Source organism: Jaculus jaculus, chromosome 10 (genome assembly GCF_020740685.1).
Source record: "Jaculus jaculus isolate mJacJac1 chromosome 10, mJacJac1.mat.Y.cur, whole genome shotgun sequence".
Lineage (NCBI taxonomy): Eukaryota > Metazoa > Chordata > Mammalia > Rodentia > Dipodidae > Jaculus > Jaculus jaculus.
Window position 1 is genome coordinate 55,662,914 of NC_059111.1, and position 27,084 is coordinate 55,689,997.

General features: G+C 38.6%; 1 protein-coding gene across 6 annotated transcripts in view; it reads left to right on the forward strand.

The window, feature by feature from the left end:
• Positions 1–16,350: 16,350 nt before the first annotated feature.
• The window catches only part of Rundc3b (RUN domain containing 3B), a 146,839-nt gene continuing 136,105 nt past the window's right edge, over positions 16,351–27,084 (forward strand). For 2 of the 6 annotated variants that reach the window (XM_004662287.2, XM_045160434.1), the window contains exon 1: positions 16,354–16,709. In XM_004662287.2, the coding sequence (XP_004662344.1) occupies positions 16,603–16,709 (107 nt within the window). In that variant the 5' untranslated portion in view covers positions 16,354–16,602. Of the gene's footprint in view, positions 16,710–27,084 lie in introns of all 6 variants that reach the window. The other 4 variants (XM_045160433.1, XM_045160432.1, XM_045160435.1 and 1 more) reach the window with 4 other exon arrangements.

Genomic DNA, 27,084 nt, shown 5'->3' on the forward strand with positions numbered 1-27,084 from the left:
AAATGATTCCTAAATAGAGATGCCTTTGATGTTTAGTAAGTATTTGGTTATATCAATCCTAGCCCATGTGCATGCATATATATTTTTTCTTACCTTACTTTATAGCCAAGCCTTTTGCACTCAGACATCAGCACTAAGAAATTCCTGACATAAATGTAACTACATTACCTTAAAAGTTTTTCACTTTACAAAGCTCATAAAAAGCATCATTTCCCATTTATATTTTTTCATTGCTTTATGATTCCTGGACTTTGAACTTGTTTAATCTCAAATGAACTCTCTCTTAGGAACAAAGTCAAATCAGTTCAGTAAGCCAGCCAGTGTTCATTCATTATTAAGGGTGTATACTATTTCAAGAGGCATATCTACTGAAAATATACTTCCAAATGTAAGAATCATTATGTAGCAGACCAATCCATAGTTTGGTCATATTTCATTTTACAATTATAACAAGCTAGGGGATACTTTGTGTTAAATTTGTAGTAGGAAATCATTGGTTAATTCAACAGTATTGACTGAAAACTTACTAGATTTTATGTGCTTATCTTAGTACATGGTATGTGTCTACAAGCAAGAAAAAATTCTGTTCTGCTCATGTATATTGGTATTGTGGCTAGGTGGGTAGACAAAAGCATAGTAAGTGGTTAGTATATGCAAAGTAGAACGCATATGGAAAAAATGGAAGGGAGAAGGAGACTGGCAGCATCAGGCAGAAGAGATTATACTTTCACTAAATAGAACAGAACTGAAAAAAATATTAAATTGAGATCTTATAAGTCCTTAAATATTAGACTTTAAATTTTAATGTTTTTTCTACTAAAAGATAATTCTCATGTACAACTGTTTTTCTCTAGAACAGATGTGTGGGATTTCAATAAAGAATGTATAGAACATTCTATGCAGTTCCCTCAGGAAATGTGTCTCTGAAATGCCAAATAACTTGACCAAGGCTGTACAGTCAGTCAGAAAGCAGATCCAAATTAAAAATATGAGTTTTCTGACATGGACCTCACTGTTCTTTTCATACTGGGTGGGGGGATTCTAATGGTGAAGATTTCAGACTGGCCAACATGGAACACAGGGCAGTCTTGTTCTCCACTTGTTTAGTTCACGTTCTCTCATCTTGACTGTATTTGTGCCCTTGATGACTCAGACCATCCCATTTTCATTACCACTGTTCAGAACTAATGGAAGGGCTACAGATAGCAGATGTCAGTCTTATGTTTTTGCCCTAATAGTGCCTGTGCTCTAGATATCTAGCACCAAAAATAACTGAGAACTGAAATTTATTTTAACACGCAATACATTTTTTTTAAAGGTAAAAGAACTGATGCTCATTACAAAATACATTTGGTTCCATTGATTTATATTTATGTATAAAATATCTAAAAATCATGGGGCTGGGGAAATGGCTTAGCAGTTAAGGCATTTGCCTGCGAAGCCTAAGGACTCCAGTTCAATTCCTCAGGACCCACGTAAGCCAGATGCACAAGGAGGCACATGCGTATGGAGTTCATTTGCAGTGGCTAGAGGACCTGGTGTGGCCATTCTCTCTTTCTTTCTATTTACTTCTTTCTCTCTCTCTCTCTCTCTTAAATAAATAAATAAAAAAATCTTAAAAATATCTAAAAATCACATCAGCACATAGAAAATGAGGGGATAAACACTGTACTGTAAAAATAACTGTAAGGGCTGGAGAGATGGCTTAGCGGTTAAGCGCTTGCCTGTGAAACCTAAAGGACCCTGGTTCAAGGCTTGGTTCCCCAGGTCCCACGTTAGCCAGATGCACAAGGGGGCGCACGTGTCTGGAGTTCGTCTGCAGTGGCTGGAAGTCCTGGCGCGCCCATTCTCTCTCTCTCCCTCTGTCTTTCTCTCTGTGTCTGTCGCTCTCAAATAAATAAATAAAAAATGAACAAAAAATAATATAAAAAAAACTGTAAAACTTTTCTCTTTGACTTTTTCTTGACACATAGATAAATTTTTATTCTTATCTTTAAGTTTCCTTTGCACTAGTCTTTCAAAGTGAAGTATTCTGCACTCTGCCAAATAGCTAGTTGTAACTTCTCTATTGTTTGATGTATGGTACCATGACTTTGTCATTTATTGTGTTTCTACTTATTGTTACATCAAACTTCAATGGCTTTTTTCTAAGAACTAGCTTTATTTTGCAATTTATACTCTACTATTATGCTTAGTTTTGTTTCTTTTATTTTATTTTGATTACTATACATTACAACTAATTAGTTCTGATCCAAACCTAGTATGTTATGCCTATTACCATTTCATGACATAGCAATGGCAAGCCTTACCATAGGCAACTTTTTCATCATTCTCTATCAACTCTGTTGTTGTTTAAGGTAAGAAAATACTTTAAAAGTATGATGTACAAATTTCTACCTATGCATCTCACAAGCTAAATTCCAAAGCCCTGTACCCTGCATGATATGCCTCTTTTTGCCAATGTAGTTCATGTCATTTCTCACCTTAGTCTTTTTTTCATTTTTTTATTAACAACATATTTTGTATGTATACATCATGTGTTGGTACCCTCTTTTCCTCATTCCTGCTCCCATTCTGCTGGGGACTCTTCTCAGTGGGGTTGCAGGTATTCCCCATGGGATTGTGGGTTATGTGTTGTGAGAGCAGCAGCCAACAAAACTGGCATAACATACTAGGTTTGGATCAGAACTAATTAGTTGTAATGTATAGTAATCATATAAAATGCCCATTTTCTCAAAGGTACCCACAAAGCCACCTGAGGACAATGAACAGACATATCTGTGAGAAACCAGGCAAGTAAGGTGCCATCCTAGGTTGAAGGTGGGAGGGACAGAAAAACATTTCCTAGTTTATGGCATTTCAAAGTTCGTGTGTGACCTTGCATCATAAGGCACCAGATCAAATAAAGATTATCCAAGGTGAATGCCTCAGTAAGCAAAGTGTTGCAATCAAATGCAAATCACATAGAAATGTGTTAAGATTCAGCCAGTGTTTTCTTTTATTTTTATTCCTTTGTTTTCAATCTCTTTTGCTACATTGCAAATTAATTAAAAAAGAATTTTTTGGGTGCCTCGTCCTGTTTTATAATCCACATAAGTTTAGACACACAGTAGGGGCTTAAACCCCACTAGGTGAATTAATGAATAAGTTTGGGAAATATATCCAGTCTATTTGAAATTTGCTAGAATTAAGAAGGTACAAATGGACATCTTTCCAAAACAATCTACTTCTTTGGCTTCTTGTTTTGATTTTCATACCCTCTCATTCAAATTTCACATTGCAAACCAAGCCTAATTATACCAGGAAGATAAATTTGACCATGAAAACATCAGTGAGATGAACCATCTAAATGCTACTGCCCATTACCCCTTTTAATTATATGCAATGGCACCAGAACTCTGGATTCTGTTACCTGCTATACCTTAATTTCTTCCCATCCTCTGTTCCAGTATTACCTGTACAGTTGCAGTCCTGATATCCTCCATGTTTCATATACCAAGAGTTTGCTATTGGCTGCATTCTCTGCTTGGGATATTGTTCTTCCATTATCCACAGCTGAGCATCTACTCAGTATGTCCTTTTCTCTTTCTTTCTCCCTCTCTCTCTCTCTCTCTCTCTCTTTCTCTCTGTCCCTCTCTCTCTCTCTTTCTCTTATGGAACACATATAAAATTAATGATGCCCCCTTTGATGTTTAAATGTACCACATGTGTGGGGACAGGATGGGAGCACTTGTTAATGTGTTCTAATTATTGATGTCAGTGTTCATGTTTTGGGCTAGTCTCTCACTATTTCATTGGCTGAAGTTCTTAATTCATTTTTGTCACCTTAACATAATATGTGCTCAACCAATTATTGGCAAATGAAATTAAAAGAGATAAAATTAAGAAATTGAAGCTCATTTCACTGATTTAAAAATAATAATGGGAAACATAGTATACATCAAGTATTGTTCTACATTAATAAACAAAGCATACAGTTTTTCCCTGATAAAGTTTACCTACTAGTGAGGGATGATAAAATGTGAGCAAGCACATGAGTTAACAATATAATACTGAGGTAATGATGAGTGGTATGGAGACAGAGCAATCAGAGAAAATAAGCAGTTTAGAGGAATGATGGCTGCTATTTAAATTGTGTGCCCAAGTATGAGGCCTGACAGAAGTAAGTGAATGAGCCCTACTTGTATCTAAAGTAAAGCAATTCAAAGCCTTGAGAAAGGAGCTTCCCAACAATGTTCAGAACAGTAGGAATCCAGAGTGACTGCACAGAGTGACCAAGGAAGAAAGGTAATAGGAGATAATATCGAGAATTGATGTGATTAGGTACTACTGGGAATGGAAGTTGTAAAAACTGTGACTTGGAAGGAGAGAAAAAACCATTGCAGAGTTTGGAGCATAGGGATAATGTAATCTTACCACATTGCTAAACTGGCCCACAGCATATTTTTTTAATGTGTAATAGTTAAGATAATCTATGAATAAAACATGATGAAAGGGAAGAGGAGGACTGGGAAAATAGCTCAATCAATAAAGTGCTTGCTTTATAAACATGAGGACCTGAGTTTGATCCCAAGTGCCCATGCAAAAATGATAGATGTGGTGGCACAAGCCTATAATCCCAGTACTTGGGAAGTAGAGGCAAGTACATCTTTGTAGCTCACTGGATGGCCAATCTAGTCTAAGTGGTGAGTTCCAGGCTAATGGGAAATGCTGTCTCAGAGCAGGTAAACTACAACTGAAGAATGACACTCAAGATTATCCTCTGGCTTCCTCATGCACCCACCTGCATGATCACCCACACATCTATGAACATGGATACACACTATATATGTGCAAATAAAGGGGAGGAAAACAAGAGATTTTTATAAGAGTTTGGAAGTTTGAAAAGTTATATTTAATTAATTTTACCCTGGAAGGATGAGTTTTTAAAGTTATTTATATCTGCAAGCAGAGAGAGAGAGTAGAGAGAGAAAAAAGGAGAGAAGAAGGGAGGGAGAGAGAGAAAGTGGAAGTGGGGAAAGAATGGGCACACCAGGGCCTCTAGCTGCTGCAAATGAACTCCATATGCATGTGCCACTTTGTGCATCTGGCTTTATGAGGGTACTGGAGAACTGAACCCTGGTCTGTAGGCTTTGAAGGAAAGTACTTTAACTTCTGAACCATTTCTCTAGCCCAAGATGGGTTTTTAAATATAAACCACAGAAGGCAAAAATTTACAAAATCTTCATGGTTGGGAATAATAGAGATATATTTACAAGATGAAATACAATTAACTTTATGTTTTAATCAAAGATTGAAAAAGCTTAATAACCCTGTTTGGCTTTGTTAATTAGTACATTAGTAGTAAAAGAAGTAGAAAATGAAGTTTATGAACTTGTAAGTGAACATGATGACCACTGTCCAGTACAACATGTTTCAAAGAGAGCAGATTTTTTTTTTTTTTTTTTTTTGGCTTTTTGAGGTAGAATCTGGCTCTAGTCTAAGCTGACCTGGAATTCATCATTTTGTCTCAGACTGGCCTTAAACTCACAGCAAACTTCTTGTGTCTGCCTTCTGAGTACTGGGATTAAAGGTGTGTACTACCATGCCTGGGAAAAAGAGAAAGAGAAAAAAAATGCACCAGAGCCTCTAGCCACTGCAAATGAACTCCAGATACATGTACCACTTTGTGTATCTGGTCTTATGTAGGTAATGGACAACCGAACTTGGGTCATTAGGCTTTATAGGCAAGCTTTTTAACTGCCAAGCCATCTCTCCAGCCCAAGAAAGATTTTTTTTTTAATTATTTATTTATTTATTTATTTGAGAGCGACAGACAGAGAGAGAAAGATAGAGGGAGAGAGAGAGAATGGGCGTGCCAGGGCTTCCAGCCTCTGCAAATGAACTCCAGACGCGTGCGCCCCCTTGTGCATCTGGCTAACGTGGGACCTGGGGAACCGAGCCTCGAAGCGGGGTTCTTAGGCTTCACAGGCAAGCGCTTAACTGCTAAGCCATCTCTCCAGCCCCCAAGAAAGATTTTTAACATCAACTTGGATAGTAGTAATAATGTAATATAATGAGATCTCATCATCTCATACACCTATTTACTTTTTATGTGTTGTTTTGGTATTGTGTATTAGCTATGCTATAATATATTAAGTATGAGCATATCGTATACTTTTATTGGTTTATTGCAAGGTACAAAAAAGCACAAAGACAATTCAAAATAGAACACTTATAGGACTATGAAAGAGAGGGAAAGCCTGATAAGGGTGATAATGCTAACCAATCTGGAACTGGCAAAATTACCTAGGCTAAAAAATAAGCAACAAACAACAAACCACCAAGGTCAAAGTCAGTTCAAGAAACTATTGACAAAACACATAGTAGATTTTTGGAGACACTGAGACCAGAGTTAAAGTGCAGGAGCCCCTTCTAAGATCAGTTAATAACAGCTAACACTTGGTAGCACTTGCCACTCACCAAGCCTTTTATTTATTTATTTATTTATTGGTTTTTCGAGGTAGGGTCTCACTCTGGTCCAGGCTGACCTGGAATTAACTCTGTCATCTCAGGGTGGCCTTGAACTCATGGCAATCCTCCTACCTCCGCCTCCTGAGTGCTGGGATTAAAGGCGTGCGCCACCACACCCGGCTCACCAAGCCTTTTTTAAGAGCTCCATTTGGTTTTCATTTATTGCGTTCCCAAGTCTTATTAAATAGTTACTATCATCATTTCAGAAAACTGAAATACACAGAAATCATGTAACTTCCCTAAATTTGTATGTCATTGAAGGGATATGAACTATTGTATACTGTCATAGTGAAGGCAGTTAAGAGTTTTCTTTAGAAGTCTTCAGTGCAGCTGGAGAGATGGCTCAGTCAAAAAAAAAAAAAAAACTTGCTATGCAAATATAAAAAAGGCCCTCCACTTGGGTCTTTTTTATATATTTATATTTACACACACACACACACACACACACACACACACACACACACACGCTGGGCATGGTGACACCTGTAATCTTAGTTCTCAGGAGGTGCATTCATATTCCTGGGACAATATATCTGGAGTTAGACTAGCCAAGTTGGTCAGCTCTTGGCCAGATAGCTCACCACTTTAATCCCAGCTCTAGGAAGACTGAGGTAAAAGGGTCACTGAGGTAAAGGATAATCTGGGCTACAGTGAGACTTTATTCAAAAACAAAACAAACAAAAAAAACCCAGGACTTCTAGTCAAGATAACAGTCCCATAACCACACTTTAACTACTGGAAATCTGGTTTGTGTTTTTTTTTTTTTTTTTTCAGAAGGCAGCAAGACCCAAGGAGATAAACTCTGCACAATTCAGCCAACATCCCAGTTATACCACAGAGGAATTGGTGTGATAAGCAAGAGTGCTGTTTCCATGGTGAGGCTGACAGTGCCACAGTGAAGGAGACAGATTCTGAGGATACTCAATACTCCAAAGCAGAAATACAGAAGCTTCTGAGAATTTTTCACTGAAGTAGCCTTAAAACACACCCACCATGGCTCAGGGAATTTACAGCAAAAGGGGGCAGAAAGATTGTAAGAGCCAAAGGTTGGCACAGTATACCCAGAGGCATTGCCCCCCATCCAGTGATTGACTGCTGTTCTCACAACTCATAACCCAGAACTCCATGGGGAATACCAGCAATGACACTAAGGAGGGCCCTCAGTAGAATAGGGACAGAGAGGTAGGAAATAAAGGTACCAATAAAGGCACATGATGTGTTCATACATAGTATATTTATAATAAAAATGACAGAAAATTTTAATTAAAAAATGAATAATAAAAAGAAATATGTCTGAAGAAAAACAAGGGCTGGAGAGATGGCTCAGTGGTTAAGGCACTAGTCTGCAAAGCATAACAACCTGGGTTTGATCTCCTAGTTCCCAAATAAAGCCAGATGCACAAAGTGGTACATGCATTTGGAGTTCGTTTGTAGCAGCTAGAGGCCCTGGTGCATTTATTTTCTCTATCTCTCCTGTATATCTCTTTCTGCTTGCAAACAAATAATAAATAAATATTTTTAAGACAAAAAACTGAACATAACAAAAAATAACAGAACAAATTGGCCAGCTGTGGATTCAGTGAGACACTGTCTTAATAAACAAGGTTGGTAGAGACTAATGAAGACACCTCCCTTATATCAATCTCTGGTCTCCACATACATGCACACATACATGCATGTGCCTACACACACAAATGCACCCCCACATACATATGAATGCATATATACATACATGTGTACCACACACAAAAATTTCCTCAGTGGACTAGGCCAACATGCACAAGTTATGAATAAAGTGTAGGTGTGGAATGGAAGTGTGGGAGTAGGATATGAACTGACTAGGGTTGTGTTATTTAGTCTATCCCATGTATTAAAGTTCTGCCTGACCCTGAAAGTTGAGCATCACAAAACTAGTAAAAGAAGTACACTGAGATCTTCTGCTTTGGCGGTACTATTAAATTGTTTATTAAAGTTCACTTAAGTGGGGATGAAACCCAATCATTAACAGGACAATCTTGTATTCAAGGATTCCTGTTTAAAATCATTCCTCAGAGCCAGGTATGGGTCCTGCAATTCCAGCTACTAGAGAGACTAAGGCTAAAGGATCACTCGAGCGTGAGAACTGGGGAATATCTTGGGAAATAGATTGTCACTCATTTAAAAGCCACACCAAACCAAAAATTAAAAAACCTCTATTATCCTGGAAATTGTCTTTTATGAAACATACTTTGTCAAAATTGAAGGTAATGGTCCAGAAAACCAAAAGTTTTATTCTTATGTAAAAAAAGAATTTTCTAGTAACCACACTTGTTCTAGGTTAGGAAACACCAAGCAAAGGCAGATGACCTTATTTGGGGCAAATTGGTATGCTGCATAAGATTGTACAGTACTGTCACCTGTTATCAGAAAGCTACTTAGGCTTTAAAGGAAAAAATAGAGTTTCTAGTCAGAGACTATAAAAACCCAAGTGATGAGGGAAATTCTAATAAAGTCTTGCATTTTGACTACTTTCAAATCGTTATGGGGCAGCATTTTCCACTTGATTTCAAAACTCAAATCTGATCTTGTTTCTTCTTTCAAATTGTTGTTCTTGGTATTCTTAGGATGAAGATGGAAAATGCTTAATGTGGTCATTGAGCCTGTGTGTAAGTAAATCTTGGCTTCTTCTCTGCCCTTATGTGCAACTAAACCTTCTCACATACCCTCTGAGGTGATGCCAAGGTAACCTTATGTACAATGTATTTCCTAGAGCCCATGATCATTTGTACATAGTCTCTACCTCCTCTGTACTTTGCCTGGATACTTTCTCTCATAAGCTCCTCTACTTACTTAACTCCTATTCTTTCTTTACTTTAGCAGTCATTATATATTTTTTTAATTTTTATTTATTTATTTATTTGAGAGCGACAGTCACAGAGAGAAAGACAGATAGAGGGAGAGAGAGAATGGGCGCGCCAGGGCTTCCAGCCTCTGCAAACGAACTCCAGATGCGTGCGCCCCCTTGTGCATCTGGCTAACGTGGGACCTGGGGAACCGAGCCTCAAACCGGGGTCCTTAGGCTTCACAGGCAAGCGCTTAACCGCTAAGCCATCTCTCCAGCCCAACAGTCATTATATTCTGATATCCTTACAGGGATACAGTGCTGTTTCACTTCACAAACACAAGTGACACTGTCATTTTTAGGAATAGTGACTTCTCAAGTTTTGTCCTTCTCCTTTTATGTGATCTCATCTTCTTTGGATAATTTACTATACATTATAAACATGTATGCTTGTTTTTGATTTATAGATATCCTATCTATAGCTTAAGTTCTTCAAAAACAGAACTTATGTTCACTACTAAAAATCTATAGCCTAGAATAATATATCTCGCATAATAGGCAACTAAGTAATATTTATTCAATGATTAAAGTAATTCATAGTTTCCAAACCCTTAGCACCAGCAGTTTGATAGCTTCTCTGAAATTAGCTATAGTTCAATTCCCATAAGGATATCAACAGAAGTAGTTTGGTTGGGAAACTTACTATTTTGGTCATACTACATTAGTGTTAAGTACATTTTTATTCTCATGATCTTATTGACAAATACACAGCTTTTACAAAATGAAGCTATTTATGGAAAAAACATTTTTTTATATCATTACAAAGAACTCTGAGATGGCCTTCTGAGTTTCTGCTACCTAGAATTATTACTCCTGTGATTACATAATTTCGGATGGCAAAAAGACATTTTGCTGATATAAGGTTACTAATTGGCTAACCTTGAGACTAGAAATTATCTATGTTGGTCAAAGCTAATCATGCAGACCCTTTAAAACAAGCATAGGTCTAGAAAGATGGCTTCCTGGCTAAGGCAGTTGCCTACAAAGCCAAAGGACCCAGATTTGATTACCCAGGACCCATGTAAGCCAGATGCACAAGGTGGCACATGTGTCTGGAGTTTGTTTGCAATAGCTGAAGGCCCTGGAGCATCCATTTTCTCTCTATCTACCTTTTTCTCTCCTCTCTCACTCACATAAATAAAATATTTTTTAAATATTAAAGTCTTAATTTATTTTTCTCAAATAAAATAAAAATTTATAATTAAAACAATAAAATAAGGGGCTGGAGAGATGGCTTAGCAGTTAAGCACTTGCCTGTAAAGCCTAAGGACCCTGGTTCAAGGCTCAATTCCCCAGTACCCATATAAACCAGTTGCACAAGGTGGCACATGTATCTGGAGTTAGTTTGCAGTGGCTGGAAGCCCTTCTCTCCTTCTCTCTCTCTCTGATTGTTATTCTCAAATAAATAAATAAAAATAAACAAAATATTAAAAACTAAAATAAAATAAGCATAGAATTCCCCACCAAGTGACAGCAGAACTTAGAAATATGAAACATGAATGGTCTTTGATGCTCTGTTGCTGACTTGAAGATACAGAAACCGTATGTCAGCCAGAATTAAAAGGAACACACTCCTTCATATGCAAGGAGCTGATTGTGCCAAAAAGTGAGAGTCTGAAAGGAGGTTGACCACCCCCACCACATACACCCTACAAAAGCACCCAGAAGAGAACATAGCTCAGCCTACACCTGGATTTTACTTTAGTAAAACATTGAGAAATAAGGTCTGAGTTTTTACCAAATTTGATCTATAGAATGGTCATAATAATAATAATAATAAATGAGTGCATTTAAGGCACTAAGCCAGTAAAAATTCTTATGAAATAATAGAAAACTAACAATTGTAACTGATAACTGTAATTATGGAAGAGTATGTTCCATAATCTGCCAAGAAATATTTCCAAGATATTAACTCATGATGAATGAAATAGCTCTTAATCAAGAGCTAAATGACTACAACAATATTCAGTTTCCTTAGTTATATTCACTGACTGATTCAGAGAAATATACTTAGTCAAACTTATGAGTCAAAAGATGCAGTAGACCAAGTCTTGAACACCAACCAGAAATCTTAGTAGTCATCCGTTTACAAATGAATTGGCCCTGGGATTTCAAAGGTGAATCATTACTGTCTTTTCATATACTAAATATTGCATATACAAAATTTACTTGTGAACATATTAAGTTTTGCCAAAATATTTTCTCTCTTGATTTCATTGATTTATCAAGAATTTCATTTCTTTAAATTTTTTATTTATTTGTGTGTGAGAGAGAAAGAAAGAGAGAGGAGAGAGAGACAGATACACAAGGCACCATTGCCTTTTTCACTAGTAAATGTTTCAACTTTTTTGGTAGTTGTGCCATTATACATACTCTTATAACTAATTGTAACAGACTACACTGACGGTAAGAATGGCTTCTAAGACAGCCTCTACCTGGTCCAGGAAGGAGACCACTCAACCACTGGACTACCCCACGGGAGGGCAAAGTGAGGAGAAATGGTAGACTAGGATTTCTCAGTCCAGATGCTGGCGGCACAGCTTTGTTGTTGTCCCTTGGTTCTTCCTGCCCTCTACTCTGAAGAGTTGACTTCACCTTTTACTTCCTTACCTGCTAAAATGAACTCTGATTACATGATTCTATACTCGTACTCTGTTGTGAATTCTTCTTCTTTGGGAGCACAACTGAGGCTACTGCTGCACTTAGCACCAGAGGGTATGTGAAGAAGAAGCAAATCTCCCCATCCATTACAAAGGCAGAAAATCATATACGAAAGCTTGAGTGTCATTTTTTTTCTAAAATGTTATGTATGGCAACTGGATTTGTGGTACACATGGAATGTTCACATTTTCTGAGACTAAAAGAAATGTGGTTTGGTAATTTCTTTGGTTTACAGAACTTTGTACTTGACAAGTTTTACTTGTTGCATTTGTAATTTTTTCTCTTGAGCAGAAGTGTAAGGGTGGGGAAATAATAAGAAAAGATGAAGCGAGGCGTGGTGGAGCACACCTTTAATGCCAGCACTCTGGAGGCAGGAGTAGGAGGATCACTGAGTTTAAGGTCACCCTGAGACTACATAATGAATTGCAGATCAGCTTGGGCTAGAGTTAGACCCTATCTCAAAAAACCAAAAATAATAATAGTAAGGAGGTGGAGACAGGCAGAGGAGGAAAAGAAAGAGGAGGAGGAGGAGAAAGGATGGTATGTATTTATCCAATACTATAGAATTTCTATAGGTCTGATTTGGTATCTGCTGCTTCTTAGTGAATCTTTTTATATCCCAGAATAGTCTTTATTCAAATAATCAAATAATTAATTGAGATAGTTGCCAAAAAGTTAAAAAAATAGCATGAAAACTTATGGAGCTCTACAGTTGTAGAATACCATGTACTAATTACATAGTAATCTCCTTTTAGGTTAGTAATCTAGAGAGACCCAGGACACCCATCTCTGAATAAGTGAGGGAGAAAATTATCTTATCAAGTAAGGCCCCCCAGTGGCAGTTTAATTAAATACTATACATTCAAAAGGAAATAATTGCTTATATTATAGTAAAATATTAAGTATTGATATGTCAATTCAACCTCTCTAGAAGTAATATATGAAAAACAACATTGGTATCTAATAATTAGAGAAGAAATTTTATTTGTTAATCATAAATGCTACTTCATTGTGATCTTTATTCTCAAGTTTTGAACTTAATTGGGTTTAGAAATCACCATGGAGACATATTTTCTGGGTATGTATGTGAGGTAGTTTCTAGATTAGGTTAACTGAAGTGAGAAGACTCACCCTAAGTATGGGCAGTATCATTCCACTGGCTGGGGCCCTGGACTGAATAAGTAGGAGAAATCTAAATGAGCATCAGCACTTGTTGTTCTCTGCTTCCTGGTTTTGGATGTAATGTGAGCAGCTGCTTCACACTCCTGCTGCCAAGCCTTCTCCACCATGATAGACTGTAGCCTCAACCTGTGAGCCAAAACATAAAACTTGTCTTCCTTAAGTTGCTTGTCAGGTATTTTGTCAGAGCAATGAGAAAAACAACTAATACACTTATAGTTCAAATAACCTGAAAATGCACTTGATGCTAGAAAGCCAATTTTTGGAATAGTAACATCTTGCTTTTCTTGTTCTAATATGACCCCTCACTTTTGTCTTCTTGATAAATGCTTCAGGTCCTTCTCTCAGGACTTAACTAGCATAGGTGCCTAGAAGTTCAATTCTCTCCTTTTTTCTCCTCCCTTCCTCCTTTCTTCTCTTTTCCCCTTTTTGTCTCTTTTTAAGACAGGATCTCACTATGTAGCCCAATGTTCCATTTAAATCTGAAATGGCTCATGTTTTGAATGCTTTTTGACCCTGCTGGTGGTTCCATTTTGGGAAGCTGAAGAAACTTTGAGAGGTGGGATCAAGCTAGAGGAAATAGACCACTAGAAGCATGTCCTGGAGGTATATCATCCCTGTATGTTTCTTGACACTCTCCACATCCTCTCAGTTATGATGTGAATTGGTTTGCTCTGCCACAGTCTTCCATGTCATGATGAGTTGTGATGATTAATGTCTGGTTGTCAATTTGACAGGATTTAGAATCAACATGGAAACAAATCTCTAGGAATGTACTCAATTTTCTGGATTAGGTTATTTGAGGACCCACCCTAGCTGTGGGCCAGGGCCCTAGACTGAATAAAAAGGGCTGAGAGGGTGTAGTGGCACATGCCTTTAATCCCAGATTTGCAAGGCAGAGATAGGAGGATCACTGTGAGTTCGAGGCCATCCTGAGAATACACAGTAAATTCCATGTCAGCCTGGGCTAGAGTAAGACCCTACCTCAAAAAAAACACTTCCTTGTTGTGGATTGAATGTAACCAGCTGACTCAAGCTCCTGCCACCATGCTTCCCACACCATGGTGGACTGTAACATTGAAACATCCTTCCTTAATTTGCTTCTTGTAAGGTGTTTGGACACAGCAGCACAAAATTAATACATCCACTTCCTACTTAAGTCTCCTGAGTGGTAGGATGTCAAATGTGCTCCACCACTCCTGATCCTAGAGTTTTTCTCTATATAAGGGCTTTCTCTATGCAGTTTTAATTTGTGGTTAAAAATAGCAGTGCCATGTGGGAGAAATGGCTTAGCAGGACCCACATAAGCCAGATGTGAAAGGTGATGCATGCATCTGGAGTTCATCTGTACTGGCTGAAGGCCCTGGAATGGAAATGATCTCTCTCCCTCTCTCTACCTCTTTTTCTTTTTCTTTCTTTCCTTCCTTCCTTCCTTCTTTCTTTCTTTCTTTCTTTCTTTCTTTCTTTCTTTCTTTCTTTCTTTCTTTCTCAAATAAAAAATAGCAATGTCAATTTGAATAGTATTGCCTTTGTCAGTCTAAACTGCTGAGACTCTATATAGCCTGTGTAACTGTTTCCCAGGGGCCACTTCTGAATGCATATTTGGGTTAGCAAGAAAAGATACAATTTCCTAGGAGAGGTCTCCTTAGAAGCATCTATATCACAAGAAATGCTTGGGAACAAGTGCACTGATAGCTCATTTATACCTGTATGTGAAAAACACCTGCTTTTATTAATGTGAAAGAAAAATCTAGAGTTTATTCTCATATCCATGCATACTCATTATAATAACTTAGTTAAGACATTTTTCTAAATAGATTTTTATTCTACCATTAGGTTTTGCAGATTAAAACTGTCTTTGCCCTGATGATTTTAAATAGATTTTCAAGATTTAAACCTTCTGAAAGTAGTAACTATATATTTTTTTAAAAATTCAACATAGAATAACAATGTCTCCTTTCCCTACATACAAATACAAGGCTAAAAATATCTGCACTAAACTACATATCGTATTCTTTGAGAGAAACTTCAAAAATAGAGGTGGAAATTATATGGATATTTGAGTCACTAGAATTGTGATGTTTCAATAAAAATAGCAAATTTGACCTCCAATTAAAGTTTAAGGAGCGTTTGTTTGAGGTCACGTTATAAGCACAGCACTTTGTAGTAGGCTCCACGGGAATAGTAGTTACTAAGGATTTCAATCTACCGTCTGTACAATACTGGTTCCAAGACAGGCAGACAGCATCTTAGGTGAGGGAGGGCGGCCTGGGTCTCAGCTCAGCAGTCTCCCACAGGTAAAGCCTGAGAGATGGAGACTGCAAAGCTTCCTTAGACCTCTCGGGAAGCAGCCCCATCGGTATGGACCAGGGTCAAGCCCCAAGGGTCACTACCCAGGACGCGAGAGTGTACACTCACGCTCATTCTCCGCCCGGGCTTCACTCTGTGCTGGAGGAAGGGTGGGAGCTGTCGTGGAAGGTCCAGAAGTCCTAGACATCCCAAGAAGGATGGCCCAGGAGCACATTTCCCCCTCAGCCCATTGTGTCGCTGTTGACCAGGCCCAAGGTAGGCGCTGGGATCAAAGAACCCCGCCCCCCCCGTCTTGCTGGTCCTCCTGCACAGAGCGGGGTGCGGGCGCAGAGGCATCTTCTGTCAGAAACTAGGCTAGGCCCCAGGCCTAGGGATCTGGTTTTAAAGCTTGATACCCCGCCGCTTCCGCTGGGCCCCAGCCACTCTGTGAACCCCGCTTGCCATGGCCTGGCCCGGAGCCACACTGCGCGTCGGACCGGTGAGTCGCGGAGGGGCTCTGCACGCCGCAGGTAGCCTTGACAGACCCACGCGTCGGGGGCGGGGCTTCAGCACGTCGCTTTAAAGGTCCCACCGCAGGCCCCGCCCCCGCCTGCTACGATTGGGTCCCGAGGGTAGAGGGTGGATCCCATAGGTGGCCGGAGGGAGGGCTGCGTGCGTGAGGCTCCGGGCCTCACCGCAGCAGCCGCAGACGGGACCGGGAGAGATTAGTGACCAAGCGCGAGTGGTTATTCTGTGGGTGTGGCGGGGTCGCGCGCGCCGGCGGCCGGGGTCCCTGGGGACGGAGCGAAGCGTCGAACGCAGAACCTGAGCTCCTCGGCGGCTGGCAGCGGCGCGCGCGAGGGCGGAGGTGGTGCGTGCGTGTGCGCGCGCGCGTGTTCGTGCGTGAGAGGAAGCTGGGTGCCAAGCGCTTGCCGTCTGCGGTCCACACCCAGCCTCGGATCTTCGCTGCGTCCCTCACGTACCCTGGGGGTTGTGTACGGCGCGAGGACCCTGTGAAACAGGTGTGGGAGGCGTGCGGGGTCGTAGGAGACAAAAGGGGCCCAGGGGTGAGCCCTGCCATGGCCTCCCGGAGTCTGGGGGGCCTGAGCGGGAGCCGCGGCGGCAAGAAGAGCCTGAGCGCCCGCAATGCCGCGGTGGAGCGCAGGAACCTGATCACCGTGTGCAGGTACGGCGGCCGAGGCCGGGCAGGCGCGGGCTGAGGGCTGCGGGCTGCGGGCTGGCGCGCGAGCCCCTGGAGGGCCAGGGCCAGGGCCGGGGCTGCCGCCTCGCCCCGCGTGTCCGTCCGCGGCCCGTGCCCTGCAGAGGGCGGGCATGTGGGCGCCACCCAGGCCCCAGACTTCGCAGCAGGACAAGTGCTAGAGGCCGCCGCGGGAGGGCTTGGGGCGGAGCCGGCGAAGATTTGTTTTGAATGTGTAATTTAGTGTGGAGCGGTTGAGGAGGGCCTGGAGGAAGAGTGCTTTGCTTTGGAGCACGTTCAGCTATCAGGCAGTTTCTGTGAAAGTAATTACTCTGTTGGCGCAAATCAGCGTGCATTCGGTTGTGTGTGCTTGTTTACATGTATTTTCACTCCTTTGTTCCATAAAATACTGAATGCCTAATGCTAGTTACCAGATAGATAGATACTAGATAGTAACTAGCATTAACTGCAGTGCTAGTGCTGTTTTTGGGACTGTGACGGATTACTAGTCTTCATGTCAAAGATTTATTCCTAAGTCTACTGTCTTTCCTTAAATGTTTTCTAATTATAAAATGTAGTTTTCCCTTCCTGTAGGAAACACAGAAACGAAGGAATAACCGCTAGCAGTTCTAGTATTCAGATAGAACTGATTTTGAACGAGGCAATAGGTTGTCAAGTCTTACATTTGGAGTTTTTTTTTTTTTTTTAAGAATAAAATTCTGGGTATCCATTTTCTTAGAAACTATTCTAAACCTTAAATTCTTTTATTATTACTTTATTTCATCGAGTCACCAACTATCAGTGATAATTAATTATTAGATAATGATGACTCCTTTTTCTTTTCTGCAATTTATGTCTACACTTTTTAAATTTCTTTATGTAAAAGTGTGTCTAGCTTCTTAATCAGTTTGCTGATATTTGAAGTAGGAGTTATATTCAATAAATTTGAGTATCTTTTAAAAACTTTTGTTGTACATTTGTCTGCTTAGCAGGAAGAACATCACACTTTAAATTGCCACACTTCAAATTGTAAATGATAAAATAATTTCATCTATTTGTTTTGTATACGATGTAAGCTTTGTGGGAGATAGGCTTTATTAAAGTCTTTTAAACAAATAGCATTCTTAAGTAGAACAAAAAGCTATTCTTACCTTTGTTTTACAGATATTAGAAATGATAGTTCCAAATCAGGTTCCATCCTATATCATGCTTCTCAAATAGTATGTTTCATAGTCGCTTCAACAGAGTTAAACTTCGTGGAGGTGGTGATCACACCTGTTTTCTGTGTGATTTTTTAAAATTCTACTCAGTATTATCTACTGACACTCAGCAAATACATATTGATTGAATGATATTTTTTTCTTTACTAGTTTTGTCTTTGTTGGTTTTAGATCATTCATTGCTCATTTGTACTCTCATGAAGGCAGTCAAGAAAGAGACAGGCATTTGTATTTCAGCTTCATGTGAAGTAAATTTTAAACTATGTTTAAGACATTTCAGTAACATCACAGATTTGTATGGACAGCTATCCAGGATAGCTATTTCTTCATTGTTTAGATAATTATTTTCTGTTTTACTTGTTTGCAAGCAGAGAGAGAAAAGAGAGAATGGGCACACTAGGACCTCCAGCCACTGTGAATGAGCATCAGATGCATATGCCACCATGCATCTGGCTTTATGTGGGTACCGGGCAATCAAACCTGGGTCATTAGGCTTTGCAGTCAAGCACCTTAACAGCTGAGCCATCTCTCCATCCCTATTTTATGTTTTGAAATTTATAAATGCTGACTTTAGTTATAGTTTTTGCATAGTATGTGCATAGTATATTGACTTAGATTCAATCTATATAAATATTTATATTGATTGCATTATCTAAGCTGTTTTGTCCAAATTGTTAATGGTGCATATAAATTATTACTCATGGCTAACAATGGAGCCTATAATATAGGCTTTGTCTCAGTTGCTAATGTTTTGGAGAAAAAGTTATATTGACCTATAGGTGTAAAGAAATTGAATTTTGGTTCATTATGATTGTGTGTGTGTAATTATTTCATCACTTCTTCCCAAAGATCATTTGTGTATTGTACAACAAAACCATTTGTGTGATACTTATCTCAGCAAGTAAGATCTTATTATATGTTTCCACAGATTTATCACAGGGAAATTAGGTCATTTGAAGGCTCTAAAGCTTCCACACTTCAAAGTATTTGTAGAATGGCTTCATTTCTATCATTTAGATTAGAACTTTGAAAAAAAAATTTTTTTTCAATCGGATACAAGTCTTTTCTCCCCACTGTTCTTAAGCTTAATTGAAAGTTAAGAAAAGCTGACATATTCTTTTGACTGGTTCTGTTGGCAAAGGTAAATAAAATCTAAACTTTTAAAAATTGATAGTTATATCAAGATAAACATTTTTAAATGCTTTACAAACTTTAATATAAATCAGTATTTAAGAGAAACTTCTCACACAAAATCATAACAAGAAGGATTTAAGAAGATGGATAGTATGATGAAATAAGCAGGGTAGACACAATCTCATAATGTACTTTAATAACATAAAATATGTTTTAATAGATCAACATATTTCTGAATGTGAATATTTGTTTGATGTATTCAGGGAATAAAGACCTCATATTTTATAGTTAACTGATATTCATGTTAACTTTTAAATTTCATCCATCCACTGTAGTACTTCAGTCAACAACTATTATAGAATACAACCTTCTGTATAACTGGTTTGTAATTGAACCCACAATAAACAGCAGTTATACATTTTTGGTATATTGCTCAAAAGAAGAGGTTATGCATTTCCCTGTATGATTTAAAGAATACATGAAGCATAATGTAATGCTGCCCTTGGAGATTCTTGAGGTGCACTAGTCCTTTTTGCTAAATGGTCCTATAATTCCTTTGTTTAGAGTTCTTTGTTTTCACATTTCTACCATTTCTCCAAAATTAGCTGTTACTTCTTAAAGCTGTCTAGCAGGTCTTTTCTTTCTACCTCACATCTATACTTGCCGATTTATAACCATGGTGAACTAGGAAAGATATAACATTTTGCTAAAAAAAAAAGAAATGTGCTCAGAGGTCCTAGTTAAGTGAGTGACCTTTAGCAGTCTTACCATTTTAGTGTGGGATAATCATTTTTAAAAAGTCTGTTGCTCTTCAACTTAGCAGAAGAAATGTATTTAGGTAAAAGATTATATTTTCACACTTTATGTTACTACTTGCTTGAATTTGCCTTATGAGACTGTTCATACCTTGGCTATAATGAATATTTTTTTTGACTGAATTTAGGAGAACGTGTGTGGGGGAGGGCAGGTTCATCTGTGTGTAGATGCTACAGATAAGCCTTGGGTGCTATCCACATTTTTATTTTGGAAACTTTCATTGATTTGGCATTTGCCTGATTAGACTAAACTAATCTGGCCAGCCAACCCTAAGGAGCTATCTGTTTTCACATCCCTGGTGCTAATATTATATGTGTGACCACCACATTTGGGGCTTAATTTTTTTTTTTTTAAATACCTGAGTTCTGGGAATTGAACTCTAGTCTTCACCTCATGCTTTTAAGGCAAGTGCTTTACTAACTGAGCAATCTCCCAAGCCCTGTAGTAACACTTTGGGTTTGGACTTTGATCAACATTTCTAGGTTATTTCATAGCATCATAGAGTATCTGAATATGTAAAACTGAATTATTCCATGCTTCTCTCACCCAATTTACTTTATCTACTCTTGCACTGATAATATTTTATCAGTGTACATGGAAAATTATGATGAAAAGAGATTGCAGAAGGTCTGTTTGATGTTATTATTACAGACATTGTTGATTATAACGTAGCTTATTTGTGAAGACTTCTGTGAGAAATATTTGTCTTAACTTCATTGTTACCATTTGAATTTCTAGGAAATGGATTCATGCTCATCTGTTTGGCTTATGAATATGTAAATGACAACTTTATCTTTTTCTTATATAGCTACTAGAAATCTTAGTGTTAAATTTATGACCAATCTCTAAAAGATAGAGATGATACCATAATAATACATTTAGCTCCACTATGCCCCTACATTTTAATATGGATGTTTATTGATTTAGGCATGTAGAAAAGTACATGTAGCATAAATGTACTGCTTAGTGAATATTTTATTCCTCCTATTTTGTGCTGATTTTTTACTCTACAGTGTGTGTTGGTGGATTAAAATTAAATTATAAAGGATTTGTAAATTTTATGGTTAATGCTTATAAATTTCCACAGTTAACAGTTACTGTGATGTGCTTAATAAATCATCTTTATTCAAAGTTATCAGAATATTCTTCTGTTTTCTTCTAAAGCTGTGCTTTTTAAAATTTATTTGAGAAAGAGATAGAGACAGACAGAAAGAAAGAAGCAGACAGAGAGAAAGTGAATATGGGGTGTGCCACTTTGTGAGTTTGGCTTTATGTGGGTACTGGGGAATCAAATGTGGGCTGTCAATTTTTGCAAGCAAGCACCTTTAATCACCCAGCTATCTCTCCAGTCCAAGCTGTGTTGTTTTGCTTTGTACATTTATATCAACAATCTATCTGTAGTTTATTTGTAATGTTAAATGTAGGAGTCGGGATTAATATCCATGAAGAAAATCAGTTGACCTGGAATTATTAATTAAGAAGATACGCTTTTTCTACTACCTTCAAGTATCACAATTATCTTTTCATTTGAGTAAATCATTGTGACTTTCTTTCTAGACTTGTTCTTTTGTTCTGGTAGTGTACTTGTTTATCATTGACTTGATATCCTGCTATCATTAATAACTTACTCTATAATATGTCTTATTTAAAAGAAGAATTTTTTAGTTATTTTTGAAGATTGTCTTGGTTATCCTTAACTTTTTGCAAACTAAGTTGTAGGATCCATTAGTCAATTTTCATGAAACTCTTGAGATTTTTAGTAAGGCTGCATTAATTCAATAATATAATAAATGCCTTAATATAGTTAAATATTCTGAATTTTTCTTAAATATACTATATAGAATGGAATATATAGTGATAAATGGCTTTGAATATATATATTTTGTCAAGTTTATTTTTGTATATTTGTTATATTTTTAAATTGTGACAACTGAAATCATCCATTAAAAGTATTTTTCTTATTTATTTATTTATTTGAGGGGGAACAGGGGAAGAGAGAGAGAGAATGAGTGAGTGAGTGAACAGGCATGCTAGGGCCTCTAGCCACTGCAAATGAACTCTATATACATGCACCACCTTGTGCATCTGGCTTATGTGGGTACTGGGGAATTGGACCTGGATGCTTAGGCTTCACAGGCAGGCGTCTTAACCACTAAACCATCTCTCCAACCCTCTTTTTTTTTTTCTGGAATAAAAACTAAAATTTGCTTGTAAAAATACTGCCCTTGCATACTGGGTTTGCTTATTCTAACAGAGTTTTCTTAGATCTCTAAAAGTTTAGTAAAATCAAGGAGAGATTGGTTTATTCTTGTTTTTTCTTATAGTGTCTTCTCGTTTTATCATTGATTGATTGTCTTATATAGAAACTTCGAAATTGTTCTTTTTTTCTATTCTATAAAGGTTTATCTAAGATTAGTATTACTTCTTTTTTAAACATTTAGAGTAATTGATCAGGGAAGCAATGTGTAGACCACAAATTGTCTTTGTGGGGAATCTATTAGTAACATTCAGTTTATTTGATAGATGCTATGCAGTTCAGATTTCTGTTTCCTTCTTTTATCATTTTTAGTATTTTTCAAGGAATGTATCCTTTTATGTTATTAATTGATTTAATAACTTTTTCTTTTTTTTGGTTTTTCGAGATAGGGTCTCAGTGTAGCCCAGGCTGACCTGGAACTCTCTCTGTGGTCTCAGGATGGCCTTGAACTCACATTGATCTTACTACCTCTGCCACCCAAGTGCTGGGATTAAAGGTGTGTGCCACCATGCCTGGCTAATAATGTATTTTTATTGAGGAAGAATTTTGGTGTAAGGCCGAAGAATTTTAAATTCAACCCCTCCCCCTCCCCGCCCATTTCAGCCTCCTGAAGGCTGGGAATGCTAAAACTTTTTTGTTTGAAAGATCTTTGGTGATTTTTTTTCACTTCTCTAAAAATTTTTAAGTTATGTCCTCCCAGTTTTTTTTTTTTCTTACAAAGTCTTTTATACATTGTAGTAATTTTTTTTTTTCAAAGAATCAGCTTTGGGCTTTGTTAGTTTTCTCTGTCTACTCATAGATTATTTAAAAAAATAATATGTGCTTTGACGACCTGAAGCAATGGCTCAGTCAAGAAAATACTTACCATGCAAGTATTAGCATCTGATTTGAATTTCCAGCACCCACATAAAGACCTATAATTCTAGCACTTAGGAGGTAGAGGCAGGAGGTGCCCTGGGACTTGTTAGAACAGCTGAATTGGTGAGTTCCAACTTTAATGAGAGGTCTTGTGTCAAAAACTAAGTGGGAGAGCAATGGAGGAAGACAACTGACATCAGCTGTTGGCCTATACTGCATGTGCACACCCATGTACCTAAACGCTTATGTGTATGTGGTAGCTTGATTCAGGTGTCCCCCATAAACTCAGGTGTTATGAATGCTAGGTTCCCAGCTGATAGAGATTTGGGAATTAACACCTCCTGGAGGGAGTATATTGTTGGGGGCAGGTTTATGAGTGTTATAGCCAATTTCCCCATGCCAGTGTTTGGCACACACTCCTGTTGCTATGGTCCACCTTATGTTGGCCAGGGTGTGATGACCACCCTCTGCTCATACCATCATTTTCCCCTGCTTCCCCTTAATCCCGTCAGCCAAAATAAACCTCAGAAACTGCTGTTGGTTGGGTGATATCTACCAGTAATGTGAACCTGACTACAACAGTGAAGTGGTACCAAAGAGTGGGATTGCTGCTAAACACCTGACTGTGTGGCTTTGGCCTTTTGGAGCCGATTTTCAAGGGGAATGTGGAAGGATTTTAAATCTTGGCCTAAGAGATGCCTTGAAATGCTGTAAGTACAGCTTGATGGACTATTCTAGTCAGGGATGAAAGACCTAAATGCAGTAAGAACTATGGACTGTGAGGTTTGGCTTATGAGGGTGAGAAAGAGCTTTGCTTGGACTGGGCTAGCAGTTTGTGTGAGAAGCTTTCTGTTATGCCCATGTCCTGAGAAGTTGTGTAGGGTTGCTTTGCATAGAAATAAAATGGTGTGAGCAGAGGGATATGGCACAGAAAGAAATCTTTAGGCTGAAACTGCTGCCCATTAAGCTGCAATTGAGAGATTACAACCTTTGAAATTGGGTCAGCTGACCTGCACTGGGGCAACAGGAAGAATATTCTCTATTGAAGGGCCTGAGTGCTCAAGGATTGTCCTATTCTTCAAAGTCTGCTTTATTCCCCCCTAGATTAACAAATTGTCACCCTACATGGTATTGTGGAGTATAAGAAATGTAGGAAATAGAGGGTCATTCAGTTTTGCCACACGCTCTTGTGTTTTGGAAATGGCCATGGGCAATGTAAAGCAGGTTTGCTGGATGCCTGCATGGAGACCCCATGGGGCTATGAGGATGAGCCCTGGATTGCAGTGGAGAGACAGTGGAGATACCGGGACCACGAGATGGCTGCTAAGGAAATCTGCCAGCCCCGATTAAGTTTTTAAGGACTGTGAGTATCCTAGCAAATTGGAATGCCAGACTTGTTGCTTGTTAGAATTATTGGACTTGAAGATTTGTCACTGGCTAGAGTTATTGGACTTGAGGCTACAAAGTTTGATGTTTACCCTGGCTGTCTTAAATCTCGTATTGCCTGAATGTTTCTTTGCTATGCCCAATGCCATCTTCTGCAATGTGAATATTTATTCTGTGGCATTATGGGTTTTTTTGAGGTTATTTTTTGTTGTTATGGCTCAGTTGAAAGATCTTGGACTATGGGGATGTATGACCATCATTGGAATTGGTAAAAACTATGGGGACTTTTAAAGTTAGATGACTGCATTACATTTTACATCATGTATCGTTATCAGTTTATGGGGGCCATGGCCAGAATGTGATGGCTTGATGCAGGTGTACCCCATAAACTTAGGTATTCTGAATGCTTGGTTCCCAGCTGATGGAGATTTGGGAGTTAATGCCTCCTAGAGGGAGTGTATTATTGGCGGCGGGCTTATGGGTGTTATAGCCAGTTTTCCCATGCCAGTGTTTGGCACAGTCTCCTGTTGCTGTTGTCCACCTTATGTTGGCTAGGGGGTGATGTCCACCCTCTGCTCATGCTATCGTTTCCCTCTGCCATCGTGGAGCTTCCTCTTTAGCCTGTAAACCAAAATAAATCTCTTTTTCCCAGAAGCTGCTCTTGGTTGGGTGATTTCTACCAGCAATGCGAACCTGACTGCAACAGTGTACATGCAGATACAAAAATGTGCCTTTAACTTTCAAACACTTCAAAGTGTTCTAATCATCTCTTACTACTTTATATCTTAATTCCACTACAAAAGTGTGTATTTTAGAAATATTTCAAGCTTTTTAAGCCTAGAAATTTTATTGATATTTCTTTTATGGTATAGTAGATACTTTCATTCAGTATTTTCTGCAGGCTTGAATGTTGTATTATTGTTGGCTACATACTCTATACATACCTGTTAGGTCAATTGTGTTGCTGTTCATTTCTTTTTTTTTTTGTCTAGTAAGGAGAGATGTGATAAAGTCTACATCTCTGAGGATAGACCTGTCTCTTTTCCTATTTAGTTGTCATTTTTTTTCTGCAAACATTTTGTTGTTGTATTACCACTTACATGCAGACCTCGAGCTTGATCCTTTCCGTGCAACTTAATTCTTTATCATCATGATACATTCTTTTACATATCTCATAAAGCTATTTTCTTAAAGTCTATTTTACCAGCTGTTATCAAATTAGCTTTCTTTAGCAATTATTTGTATATCTTTTTTCGTAGTTTACTTTCATTCTTTCTGAATGCATGTATTTAAAGTTTCTGGTGTTGGTAACATAGATTTTTCTCTTATGTTATGTGAGGAATGAAACCCAGGGCCTCAAGCATTAAGTGCTCTACCACTGAGCTAGCTACACTTCACACCCTATGGGCAGGGCATAATTGAATTTCACCTTTTGTCTAGCATTAAAATACCAACCTAAAACACTAAAAAATCTACATGTGTATTAAATTCTACAAAATTATTTCATTATTGTATTTCATGGCCAATATTCAGGAAATACAGACTTGTATTTATCCAAATATTTACCCTTTTTGTTTTTATTCCAGTTTTGGAAAGAAACAGTATTAATCCTAGCCTTAAAATTAGCCCATAGTTCTTGAATTTAGTGAGAGGATTTGGTGCAATAATGAATCCTGTGGAAGCACTGGAGAAGAAACCAATTGCATTGATCCTCATATAGTAGAGTGCTTTAACCAGACACAGTCTTGAGAGTGGACTGCTTATTTGAGAGTTAGATTCTCTAGGTACCTGAAAAACAATCACAAGTCCAGGAGTCAGGAACACTCTGCCACAGTGTTTGGATAGGAAATTGCCCTGAAAGATGGTCTTGGGAAAGGGGAGGTTGGATAGGGATGGCCACCCAAAGTTTTAGCTGCAGGGAGTTCAGACTATGGAGGGTGAGGTGGTCGGTAGCTCTCTCTCCCAAGGATAAAAAAATTAAAAGAGACCAAACAGATAATCCTTTGGAATGCTCCAGACAGCTTGTTGGGCTGTGAGCATGTAGGCCCAGGCCCTGGGATATGAGTTGGTCATCAGCTAGGGAAGCTTTTGGAAAGTACCAGGCAGCTCACTCCAGCGTGCAGGCCCCAGACAGGGAAGGTTTCCAGCCAGTGAACCGGAAAGCACTAGACATCTCAGTATCTAGCATATAGGCCCAAGTCCCAGATATGGATAAGTCACCTGGGAACCAGAAGCACCAGGTGATAGGGCCCTGCCTTCCAGTGAGTTACAAATCAGCACTGCCTTTCCTCTCAATCCAGACTCTGGTAGGTCACTGGGGATCCAGGAGAATCGGACCCATTAAGCTCTTAGTCCATACTTGTGTCTCTTACTAATAAATCAGTCCTAATCCCAGCTACTCTGTACTCTCCAGTGAAGCCGCTATTGCTACATTCTCCACAGGACAAAAGGATTATCTCCAGATGAGTAACTCTTAATGGAAACAACACAAGAAGCCAAGACAAGATTTCACCATGAAGTCTACCTAGTCCCATAGTTGAAGCCTCCCAACAAAATCTATTTAGAGGAAACTCCAGGCAACGGATTCCAAACAATGATCATGATAATTATATACTACAAACGTAAAGTGGACATAAATAAAAGCCTGAATGAAATGCATAAGAATTAATTAAAAGAAATCAGTAGATGAATA